Source organism: Neolamprologus brichardi, chromosome 22, assembly GCF_056152115.1.
Source record: "Neolamprologus brichardi isolate AB-2024 chromosome 22, ASM5615211v1, whole genome shotgun sequence".
NCBI lineage: Eukaryota > Metazoa > Chordata > Actinopteri > Cichliformes > Cichlidae > Neolamprologus > Neolamprologus brichardi.
Window position 1 is genome coordinate 20,337,935 of NC_142124.1, and position 12,355 is coordinate 20,350,289.

Genomic DNA, 12,355 nt, shown 5'->3' on the forward strand with positions numbered 1-12,355 from the left:
AAATAGTCTAAGATGAGATATACTTTGGGGGGCCATTAATAATCTGGCAAACCTCCCCAATAAAGTCTTTGCGAAGCACTAAAAGTAGTCTGCTAGCTAATGTTAGCCTGAAGGCTAGGATTATTGCTGTATTGTGAAAAGCCTTTGCTTCATCTTACCTGTACTCTGAAACTATAGAGAAGCTGGTTGTTTAGCAGTCAGCCTTTTAAATATCCTCTCATCAACTTCTGGCTTCTTGTAGATTCTCCTTTAATAGACGTTGTAAAAATGTTGAGTCGCTCTTTGAGTTTTCAAGCGCTTTGGGTTTTTTTAAAGTAGTTCTGTAAACCAATTATATTACTGTATATCCTGGGCCAAACACTGATTCTGAGCAATGTCCAAGACTACATTTCTCCTTAAAATGTTGGGTGAACTGGAGATTATTCATCTCAGAAACTGCTTTGGTCTGATCTCTTTTAGTTAGATGATTAGATGTCTCCTGGATACAGCATATCAAGTATCACTGAACTGCTGACTTATGAAGCCTTCACCATTGTGAGTAACATATCGTAATTACTTTAATATGTTATGGAGTGTACGCGGACATTCATCTTGTAGCGGATCCATGTCAGTGGATTTTTTCCTGTTACAGACATCAGATGTTATTATGCAATTCAGGCAGAACCTTTAAAATAAAACAGGGCTGTAAAGCGCTGCCAGCACTGCCTTGAGGAATCACAAGGCAAGACACCACATGGAGCTAGACTTCCCCTGCTTTCCCTGCACACTCATTAAACAAATTCTCTCAACCCTGAAATGTTGACAGGAGAAAGTGTTGGCGAGTAAGCTGCTAAATCAACACCGAATTTTGCAGAATTGCTGGAAAACAAAGTTTGTTTCAGAAAGGTTTTAAACTCCATAATCTTACCGAATTATTTACGAACCCCAAAACAAAGCACGCTTTTTAATCATTAAGTCATCAGACTCTGAAAATTGTCCACTTTCCGATTGTTAGCTTTCATCTTTTTCTACCTTTTGCATTCACGCCACAGCTTTCTGTTTTTGCTGATTGCTCAAGACATAGAGAGCGACACCAAATGATATGTCTCTGTTGTTGTGCTAAATGGGTGGAAGATTTAAAAAAAAACAACACCAATTGTTGTGGCTTTTACAAAATACATTTTTTTTATCAGCTCTGAGATGTTGCTAGTCCAAGCTGAGAAGGAGAAAGAGACAAACACAAGCCAAAAATAAATGAGAAGGGAGGGGGGGGGTAACAAAAATAATCATCATAGAATTTCACAGTGCAAAAATCTATTATGTACACAGTGTTTGCTTGTATTTACATGGGCATGAACAAACATACAAAATATATAGAATCCAGAATCCACAACACTAATAATATGTCTTACAGTGTGCACAAGATCCAGGAAACATCACCATAATAAAAATGAAGAGGAAGATGTATTTCATACTAAAATAAATAGTTTTTCTCTCATACTAAAACATTTGAATCAGTAAAACCTATTCTGCCATCATGATTGTCTCTCTACGGTCCTTCCTAGTTCCTTACAGCCAGCTGGTAACATAAAAGTCACTGAAATATGAAACATATCCCAATGTCTGTTTTATGCAAAGGGGTGGGGGCTGTGTGGGGATTTGACAGGTGAAGCCATGAAAAGGGACTGAATGTATTCAGCTTGTGCAGTGTGCGGTTTATGTACTGTAGCGAAGCTGCGCCATTACAACTAGTAAATAGTGGCATCCCTGATTTGAGTAATTTCATCAAAATGATTTGATTTTCTGAACTGATTCATGAGTGACTCTGTGTGATTCGCTCTCAGTGGTGAGTGCTCAGATGTACTCAGATAAATCTCCTATATAGCTATGAAAATATTTTTTAAAATGGTCTGCATTCATATGATTTTCCTCTGATTAAAGAAAGCAAATACTTACAGATTAATGAATATCAACAAGCCAATTCTTACAATCATTACAATGTACAAACTTATTCTGCATGGATACCTGTGGAGCATCTCTTATCCGTATCGGACAGTGATCTCACAATGTCTATGAAGATTATATGTATTTAGAGCTTTTTCTTATTATAATCTCTCACAGGTGGTGCCCGACAGTTGACAATGACAAGGCAAATAAAAACTGAGCACACGTTCAACAAATGCACCACGTACACATAAAATGAAAGTAAAAATGTTTTTTCATTATGTATATATATATGTAGCCAATTTAGTTTTTCAAACACGTTTGAATTGATTTTTGTGATTTCAGAATTATTAATAGTGATTCTTTGTTCACAGTTGAAACTAATCTCTAAAATGATCAAAGGCATCATGTATTGAGGTTGTGATTTTAGCTTAGACGTGCGACGAACATGACGACAGTGCAGAGTCAAGTGATTAAGGCTCCAGTCACACAGGCCTACAGCCTGGTCAGTGACTCCCTGGCAACAAACTTGTGTTTTGGTTGCCTGTAGTTACATGCAACACACTGACTTGCCTACAAACACAACTCTCTGAGCAGCAGTGAAAGTGCAAAGAGTGCGACACAACCTGGAAGCAAAGACCGTTTTCCTTCACAGTAAAAGCTTTTTGAAACATGTTGGGTGGATCGCTAACATTTACTTTTAAGGTGAACCTTCAACATCAAATTTTGACTTCATTTTAGTCACAGTCTTTTGACTAAAACATAATTTAGTTTTAGTCTAGTCGTAGTTAACTAAATGTTATAAGATTATAGTAGACTAAATCTAAGCTGGACTAAAATAAAAAGTCTAAAAGTTTGTTGAGTTGCTCCACACGGTTTACAAAGTGTCTGATCTTCGTTGACATGAAATACAAAAAGTGTCCATAAGTCTACGCTTGTCTTCCTCCCAAGTGTTGACTATTTGTCGCACTTTCATTAGAAATCGTCACTATCTAGTCTCCCTCCCAAAGAAAAAAAATGTAATTTGTTTTGATTGGATCTCGGTTCAGAATTTTTTTTCTATTCTATTTCTATTCGTTGGCAAAACGTCAACATGTTTCAGCATAGTTTTTGTCCTCATACATTAGTCTTTATTTAGTTATCACCTTGTTTTTGTCAGAAAAATAAAGATAATTGACTGAGCGGAACATTCTCTGCTCTCCATCCACTTTGTCAAGTCTTATTACATTACTACTAGTTGGTGGTTTAAAAGTGAGTGTTTGCAGACAAGACAGTGTCTCCTATGCCATTTACAGGTGACCACAACAGTTTGATCACCACCACAGCAATCATAAGTGTTCTGGTGCTGCGCCCTCTTTGCATTCGATTTCACCAAGTGACAGCCAATCACTTGCCAAGCACTTGGGGAACACACACTTCACATTCGGTGGTTGTATCACGTCCAATATGGCAGACAACACTTGAGCAAACATCTGTTTGAGTAATATTTTTTTTAAAAGGTTCGAGGTCTCCCCCTCCTCCAAGTACTCAGCCTTTAGTTTAAAGTACTAGATAAGTTAATGTGTTTACATGTTAAAAGATGTACATCTTTATTTTGGAGAAATCAGCACGAGCGCCAGCGAGAACAACTCACGCTGACGCACTGCTGAATTTCTGCTTACTAAAAGTGCAAAAGATACCGAGTATTACCAGCTTTATTATATAAGATGTTACTTCTACATGCTTTTTACCAAGAATTTAGCTCAACTTGAAACGCTTTTCCATTTTGACAATGTAAGCAAAGAGAAGTTGCTGCTAAGGAGGCAAAAACAAATCACAGTAATGTGAGCAGCCAGAGGATTTAATAGCCATTGGCTACATGCTCTAGAAATATAAATGTTTTGATCTGGTGGAACTGAAATGTCTCTTATTGGACATGCAGTTTAAAAAATGACCAGATTTGAAGGACCTTGCACAGATAAATGCAAGACACGGCATTTACTAAGGTTTCAACAAACCCTTAACCAAGCCTAATAAAGAAAAGGCAGAGGAGTAATAGAAACGTGTTTAGGACCACTGATGGATGAGTTTAAACATCATGTTTGTGCAAGACCGTGACAAAGACGTGAACATGCATTTAAGACATCGGTAGGTTTAGTGTGCGCATACAGTTTGGATTTGATCTTTAGCGAGCCTTTTTCATTTCTCCGATAAAAGCAGGTGACAGATTAGAGACATCATGAGCTCACAAAGGATGGCTGAGGATAAATTAGAATCATTGGCAGAGCTGACTGAATCATAACTCAGAACACAGTGGATCAACTCCGGTGGCTCTTCGGCCTCAACAGAACGGTTTTATTTTTAGCTTTGAAGTATTTTGTGTGTGTGCATTTTTGCGTCACAGCCCTGTGAGCTTCAGCATCGGCACAAATACAGCAACTGCATAACAACAAAGCAGTCAGGAATGCAGCATCACGGGACATTTACTGAGCACGTACTAGGGAATCGGCAAGGATAAAACATTGATAGAAAGTGTGGGTGGGGGGAAAACAAAAATCTTTTTAAAACATTTAAAACACTTTTTTTTTTAAATGAAACATGGTGAACATACATTATGTACACAATTCCAGAGGTTGGAGCGGAGAGGGTCTTCTGAAAGTTGACCTCTTTCATGGCACATTTGATCAGGTCGATGAGGTTTGCTGACGTTTGCGTGTGTGTTTGCGTCCGTGTCTTTTGCTTTATGGCACCTGTGCTTAGCTGGACATAGTACGCCCCCCGCGGTCGTGACCACCAAACAGTACCCTTTGGTATAGGTGAGGTTAGGAATGATTGGTTCGTCTACTTCGCTTTGATAGTCATCATCAACACCATCGCAGTCATTATTTACCTCTACATCATCGCTGTCACCTTCAGCACCGTCAGGAAAAGAAAGAAAACTTTGCTACCCTCACACAGTCACAGTTATTTCCACACTAGTGCAAGCCTCCATCACTGCGAGCGTTCACACGCAGTTTAGCAGCTTTAGGAAATTGACACATGTCAAAAGCAGCTCTCCTTACGTCACAAGTTCTCAACATCAAAGTTCTGAAAAAGCAGCTGCAACAGCAATGTAAAGTAAAGTGTCAGCCTTGTAGCTAATCCACGTCAATGAGCTTTTTGTTTTCAGGCCTCTATCATCCTCCTGAGCTGAGCATTAGCCCCGGAGATTTAATCGCTGAGATATGGCAGGTGAACTGAATTCATTTTCTTCTTTTTGCTGTACATTTACTTTGTTGCTCGTCCTCGGCTTTTTCCACCGCTACACATTTTATCCTCGGCGTTACTCAAGCGTACGTGTCTCCCGACTTTAGCGCCACCAGCTCAGAATCCTCCGTGTGGCGCCCGTTCAAGTGTTCGGTGTTACAGTCGTGATGGTACATGAAGGCGGGTACCTCGGTGATGGAGGTGGCCGTGTAGGACGTGGAGCGCATCGAGCAGTGGTCCTTTCGTCTCTGACCCCACTGGGTTTTATATTGCATCCACTGTCTCTTCACAGCTGCCTGCACCTGGATGTCACACAAGCACATAAAAAAGGTGGTTTAGTGTCTCATATGTAGACACATGCAGCCTTAATAATAGTATTTTACATCTAATTTAATTATTTGACTTCACTGCAAGCTTTGTTTTTGTGTTTTGAGTCGGAGAGGTTTGTGACAACACTGATCCAGCTGACAATGATCTTAACTGATGTGCATGTTATTACTGCAGCATGTGTGGGCCACTCAAATTTCAATCACATTAGCAGATGACAGCTATAAAATGTAAATAGCCATTTTTGGTGGGCAGGGGTGGCCAGGTTGTGCATGTGGCCAGATCATCTCACTATAAAAAGAGATAAATACACAAGGTTTATCTTTCTAGTACTGGGCAGGAACCCCATTTGCTTCAGAACTGCCTTAATTTGTCGTGGCATACAGTCAACAAGGAGCTGGGAACATTCCTCTGAGCTTTTTTGATGAGTGAGTGAACTTATTGTCATGTTCAAGATACCAGTTTGTGATTAACTGACTTTTGTGACATGGTACATTATCCTTAACAACCATCAGAAGATGGGGTATGCTGCAGACATGGTCAGCCAAAGTCTGAGCTTACTATCCAAATACTGCAGCAAAAGTCGACACTCAGCCAACATGTTTCCAATTTTTTGTCTGTTGTCCAATTTTGGTGATCTTGCACAAATTGTAGCATCGGTTTCTTCTTCCTATCTGACAGCAGAATGGTCTAGCTAAGACATCTTGCATGGTCTACTTTGGTCATTGAAGCACATCTACCTCAAGTATCAGCATTTTGTGCTTTCAGAGATGCTCTTATGCATACCTTGGTTGTAACTCTGACCAGTCTCCTCTAATCTGACATCCACAAGGCATGTGTTCGCCGGGTATTTCCTCATTTCAGGCCCATTCTCTATAAACCTAGAGATGGTTTGTAGGAAACTCCTAGTAGACAAGCAATGATGATGCAGTGACAATGATGCCACATTAAAAGTCACTTAAATTACGTTTTTCCCCATTCTGATGTTTAAAATTTGGGAGGTTGTCTAGACCGTGTCTAAATACTGATTAGATATATGCAGCAACAAGCAGCTGAACAGGTGTACATAATGAAGTGATCTATAACCATGTTATAAATAAATTTACTTCCACACATTTCACCTATTAAATCTAACAACAGTTAAATGGCATCTTTCCACCGATGCCATTCAAAGGTAGGAAAACATGACCATGATTATCCCAAAGGGTGCATACAATTTTCTCTTTCTGGCATCCTGACTAAAAAACAAAGGGCACAGTTTCTTTCTCTTCAGGCTTTGCACCAATTAAATGATCAGAATATGACTCTAGTGATTATATAAGCAACAAGGGGGGAACTCAATAGGCATGTTGACAACCATTGTTATCTTGCTGCAACCATTTGACGCATTAAACACATTAATTTACTGTGAACCAAATCCATTTGTGTCATCACAAAATCCATTACTACCCTCGTGACTTATAGCACGTAACCCTTCATAATCCTTCTATTTAAGCCTTAATGCGATCATTAGTCACAGCGTTACATGCAGAAACGTCAATCAATCTCGCCCCAGTCCAAAATTCAGCAGTGCTTTTCCCTGTCAGCTTGCTTGAGAATCGTGTGTGTCTGATATGTCTTAGAAACTATGAGGTCATTGAAATAACTAGAAAATATGGAACTATTTTTTTGTCAATAGAGTCTTCCTGCGAGTTCCTTAATAAAAACAATTCAAACTTTTCAGGCAGCAGCCCTGCAGACTGGCCCCCGGCGCTGCATCTGAACAAACAACAGCAACTCTTCGTGGAAACCAATATTAGCATCACACTACATGCATGCTAAGTTGTCTACAGCATATGGTAGATTTTCTTTATAAGTTCTTCCCTTAACACAAACTACACGGGACTAACGGTGCAAAGGTAATCATTTTATTCAGTCATGTCTTAATACCACTGTAATTACTGTGGGTACATTATCACAGAATGATCTAATGATATAAATTATGCCACTAATTGTCATTCTGAGACAAATGAGCATCTGAGTCTTACAGCTTCATGCTGAACGTCGTGCTTGGTGTCACAAATACAGTTTGAAAGCTGTTTGTCTCACTGACCTAACCTCACAATGGGGCTATTGAACAAACAAGGCAGGTCTTTGTAGTTTGGCCTTGAAATAAAAAAAAAAAGAATTGAACTCAGCCCAGGAAACCCGTTTCCTGATTAAGAGAGCATGAATTGGCCATTATGCCGGTGAAGCAAACAAACCACTGCATTCCCTTGTGACAGTTCGTGTGTTCACCCTTTACACGTAGCACCCTACGCATTGATTGTGTTTGACAAATTGTTTGCATCCTTTACGGTGATGAGACTGCTTTCTGTCTGCTCATGTACGAGTTAATAAGTGACAGATTTTCCAAGCTGGATGCATAAAACAGAGCTTGACAGTGGGTTGCTAGGTCCTCTTTGCCAAACACCTCATGCTAAGTGCTCTAACACTTAGCGTGGACATTGTGCTGTGGAATGCGTGCGGTTGGCGTAGGGCTGCGTGAGTCACAAAAACACCACGATGAGCTTTTGTTTTAATGTTTCCAGTATTTTGAGGGGCCACAATTCTGTGAAACTTTAAGATTCTTACCTAGTTTTTGTGAAATGTGTGAGTTAGGATGATGTTAGCAGATGTATCGGCAAAATAAAATCTGATGCTGGAGTAATTTCCTTTATGCTAGCTGTCGTCAGTTCTGACACCCAGAAGTGTCGGTACTGGAGGGGGGGAATCAAACCTGGTCTATTTTTATGTTTGCAGAGGCGCGATCCCTGGCGTGTCTCTGTGCCCAGTGTAGCCAGTTTCACTGATTATTGTGAAGGCTTATACTGCAGCTACTCTGCAAACACATTATTCCACTTCCTGACCTCCAAAACTTCCAAGTTGCTTTCACTGTATGTTTTGGCTCATTGTTCACGTGTGAGGTGCTTCTGTTGAAACACAAACCAATAAATTGGATTGGATTTAACCTGAGCAGAAATTAAAATGTTACACTCCAGAATTCTGCTTCTGTCTTTTCTCAACTCACAAATAATGAAAACACTAGTGAGTGAACATGTTCACAGCACGTGTTTGCCTTGTCACAGTAGAGAAAGCACAGGTGGACTTCAAGATGACTCATGTCCATTAGGTGCCGCAGTAAGCCTTAAGAGTGGAACAGCACAGACAAAAGCAGGGAATTCCCTAAGTGTGATGTATTTTTCCAACTGTGACAAATCAAAACATATGCAGTGAAAAAGCATACAAGCTGATGCCATTACATTTCCCCCACATTGTTTTACAGGTGATGGTATACTGTATGCTTTGGATCATTTGCAGATCCAAGCATTTTCCATGCATTTCTTTCTTCCCATCCTCCTGCCAGATTTTAGTGTTATTCTCATCTCTACAAAGAATCCTTTTTTAAAATTGCTCTGGGATCTAAAAGTGTTTTGGCAAAGTCTAATTAGGCTGTTCTATTCCTGGAAAGTTGCCTGACTCCTGGAAAATGTTGGGACACCAAAGCCTCTTGTAGCTAAAGTCATCATTGTAAAAATCAGATTTTGTTGGAGATTATTCTTAAAACAATTATTTTAAGAAATATCAAGATCCTAAATTCCCATAGGCTGGTATTTATTATTGGTATTTTCCATTTATCCTTATCAGGGTCGTGGGGGAGTGCTGGAGCCTATCCCAGCTACCATAGGGCGAGAAACAGGGTATACCCTGAACAGGTTGGCAGTCAACCATTTGCTCTCACATTCAGACCTATGGGTAAATTAGAATCAACAATTAATCTGACCCCACTAATTGCATTTTTGTGTACTGTGGATGGAGTATTTTTTCATTGTGAAATGGAGAAGAAGAAGAATTGTACAGTAAAATTCTTAGTGCTTCTGCACACAGACATCATTTGCTTTGCATACTGAAGGACTGCATGAGGGCAGAGCCTGCACAGCAAATGGTTGCTCTTAATGACAGCCCTCACAGTATGGGACCGTACAGTAGGTTCTGGCTAGAAATAGGACCCTGGCCAAAACCATTTTCATGGTGTGAAGTGATAAGCAAAGGAGACCAATCCATACAAATTTATTTCACTTGGCTTTAATGTTTTCGGGAGTTTGTGCATCTCTGCAGTATTTTCCACTATTGCAACAAAACACCTCATAAAAAAGCATCAATATTTGTTTGGGGAACACAATTTACAGCATAAATATTTCTTAATTAAACCCCTTAATTAAATATTACAGATAATAGCAATTAAATAGTTGTTTAATTGCTTGATGTCTACGTGCCATTCACACACTAGCGTGGACTAGCAAATGCCTGAAATGTGTACTCTAATGTTACAACCCTTGTGGAGACTTGAGCTTGAAAGCATGTTTCACACATTGAGTCGGGAGAGCTGTGAGGTCTTCACAGCATTATTAACCTGAGATCTGAAGCGTTTGAATCAAGTTAAGGATGCTGCTGTCAGACAGCTGCAGACAGGCTTAGAAAGGCTGACAGGAGAACGAAGAAAGAAGAGTCAATATTCAGCTGAGCTTGGAAACCACACAGTCATTTATAAAGTGTGTCTTAGTCCTCGCCTGACATGACCCTTCTGCTTTTACTGTTGTAGCACCAGACTGGTCTCAGAAGAGGAAAAAGCGGAGGAATGTTTTATAACCTGCTACATTTGGAATTTGGAGAGATCTCTGCGAAGCTACAGCTATTTTACCCACGTACTCAAGGCCAAAACCAAAACTATGAGTCTGTGTTTGATATTCATGGGTCACTTCTCGATACAGATGGAAGAGATCTGACCTGAAAACAAATTTTGAAAATGTTTTACCTGATGCAGTCTGATGTCTCATGCATAATGTCATAAGGGATGAGCGGTTTTATTACACAATCACTGAAAAGCTCCCAGAGTAACATGTGCAGGTTGACCTTTCCAAAAGGCCAATTGCTCAATCAAAACTAAGCTATTATGATGTCAAACATGGCACAGGGGTACAATATTTTTTAAAGGAACTCTCAGATATTTGGGGGATTATTCACTTTCTTGCCAGAAGTAAACCGCTATGATTGATACTGTCACAGACCCGGCTCTGGAGGACTCAGGGGTCCGTGAGCAGTGGTTGTTGTTATTGTTATTATTACGACTATTATTTGGGGTCTGTGTCGTCTACTGTTCTGTCCACGTTTGTATGTAGAGTGTGTGTGCGTGTGTCTGCTTCTCTCCCCCCCCCCAGTCCTCGGGGCTGTTGACGGAAGCGCCCGTCGTGGGAGAGGCGTGTCCGGGCGACTCATCGGGAGTCCCTCTTCGTTGTTGCCGGTCCACCTGCAGCTGATTACCTGACCAGCTGGTGGTAATCATCCCTCCCGGCTAGGAAGAGGTATTTAACCTGGACTCGCGGCGACAGTCGACGTGGGATTATTACTCCTGACCGGTATAGTCTGTGCTAGGCGTGTGGTCTTGGTAGTCGACTAGCGTGTGTGGCTAATTGTGGATTGTCCTTCTTCCTCCAGGAAAGTCGAGCGAAGAAGCGAGTTGGGGGAGCACACACACTAAGGGAGCTACAGCACGGGACGCACTGGGAGCAAGGGATGAGCACCATTGGCAAATTACATCTCTGAGTTAATTGTTGGACTTACCTGTCTATTCACTGTAAATAAAGTGCACTGTGGCATCGCAGAGTCCTGCGTTTTGGGTCCTACTTTCCTCACCCCGACAGATACCACACTTAAATAAAAATATGATACTCATAATCAGGAATGTTAGCTTAGCTACACGTAGCGACTGTAAAGACTAAGACAAGCTTCGTCCTGGGGCTAATTTCCCTTTGTTTCCGCTAAAGCTAATTTATTAATTACTTACTGATTAAAGTGAACCAATTGTGTCAGACACATAGCGGGTTGCGAGCACAGCAGCCCCATCACCACCTTTTCAAAACTTCTTTTTGGAAGGGCTAGCATATAAAAAGAAAACTGGCTCAGAGAGAGAGGGAAGAAAGGAGCTAAGGCAGCTTGTTTCAGATACTGGGAAACACAGAGCAGTAAAATAGGCGAGTATAAAATAAATAAAAATGATTTTGAACTGTAAATCTTGCAACACTACTCTAATAGGATCCAAAAATAGAAATATGGAATTGGAAATGAGCATCGTAAGCTCCCCTTACTGCCTTCTTACACCTAGCAACAAATGACACGCGAGCAGCGCTAATGTTAGCTAATGAGCTAACTAAATGACAGCCCTTACCTCCCCATTGAAGAAGCAGAATATGGTTGACACCAGCAAACCCTGAAACAAAGATGGAAAAGGGAGATAATCATTTCTTTTCTAGTAAATTCAGTTTGCTTTTTTACATCTAAAAAAATCACAACAGAAGTAGCATCAGACAGTGCAGCCATCTGCCGAACCGTTGGAGGAAAGAATTGCTTAGACACATGATTTATTTATTTATTTATTTTTTAGAGGGTGTGACTTTATAGAAGTGAGACGGGAAAGCAACTTTTAAAGAGAGAATACAAAGACATATTGGGGCAACAACAGAATTATCTAATGGGCCATAAATATTTCATGGATTGTTTAACTCTTTCCTCTGTGGATGCCTACCAGGGTCAACCCTCATTTCTTTTTCCTGAACTGAGCGGCTTCTGTCGTATTTCTCGCCCGCCTCCTTCAAATGTCATCTTTATGGGGGAAGGAGTAAATTAAGAACCTACTAAAACATAAAACAAAGCTAAGGTTGAACCCAAATGTTTTTTTAAGGGAGTCACATGAATAGATAATAACAACCACAGGGCAGAAAATGATGTTTTTAAGGGCGTAAAAGTTCAGTCATGCAAAATTAAAAATCAGCATCGTGAGCCTGGGGAGCCCAAGGGTACGGAC

At 40.4% G+C, this 12,355-nt stretch overlaps 1 protein-coding gene across 1 annotated transcript in view; it reads right to left on the minus strand.

The window, feature by feature from the left end:
• Nucleotides 1-1,147: 1,147 nt before the first annotated feature.
• Nucleotides 1,148-12,355, minus strand: part of calcr (calcitonin receptor) — a 66,215-nt gene continuing 55,007 nt past the window's right edge. The window contains exons 21-22 of the mRNA XM_006787677.2: nt 11,720-11,761; nt 1,148-5,450 (exon numbers count right to left, since the gene is read on the minus strand). Of these exons, the coding sequence (XP_006787740.2) occupies nt 5,229-5,450; nt 11,720-11,761 (264 nt within the window). The 3' untranslated portion in view covers nt 1,148-5,228. The remainder of the gene's footprint in view (nt 5,451-11,719; nt 11,762-12,355) is intronic.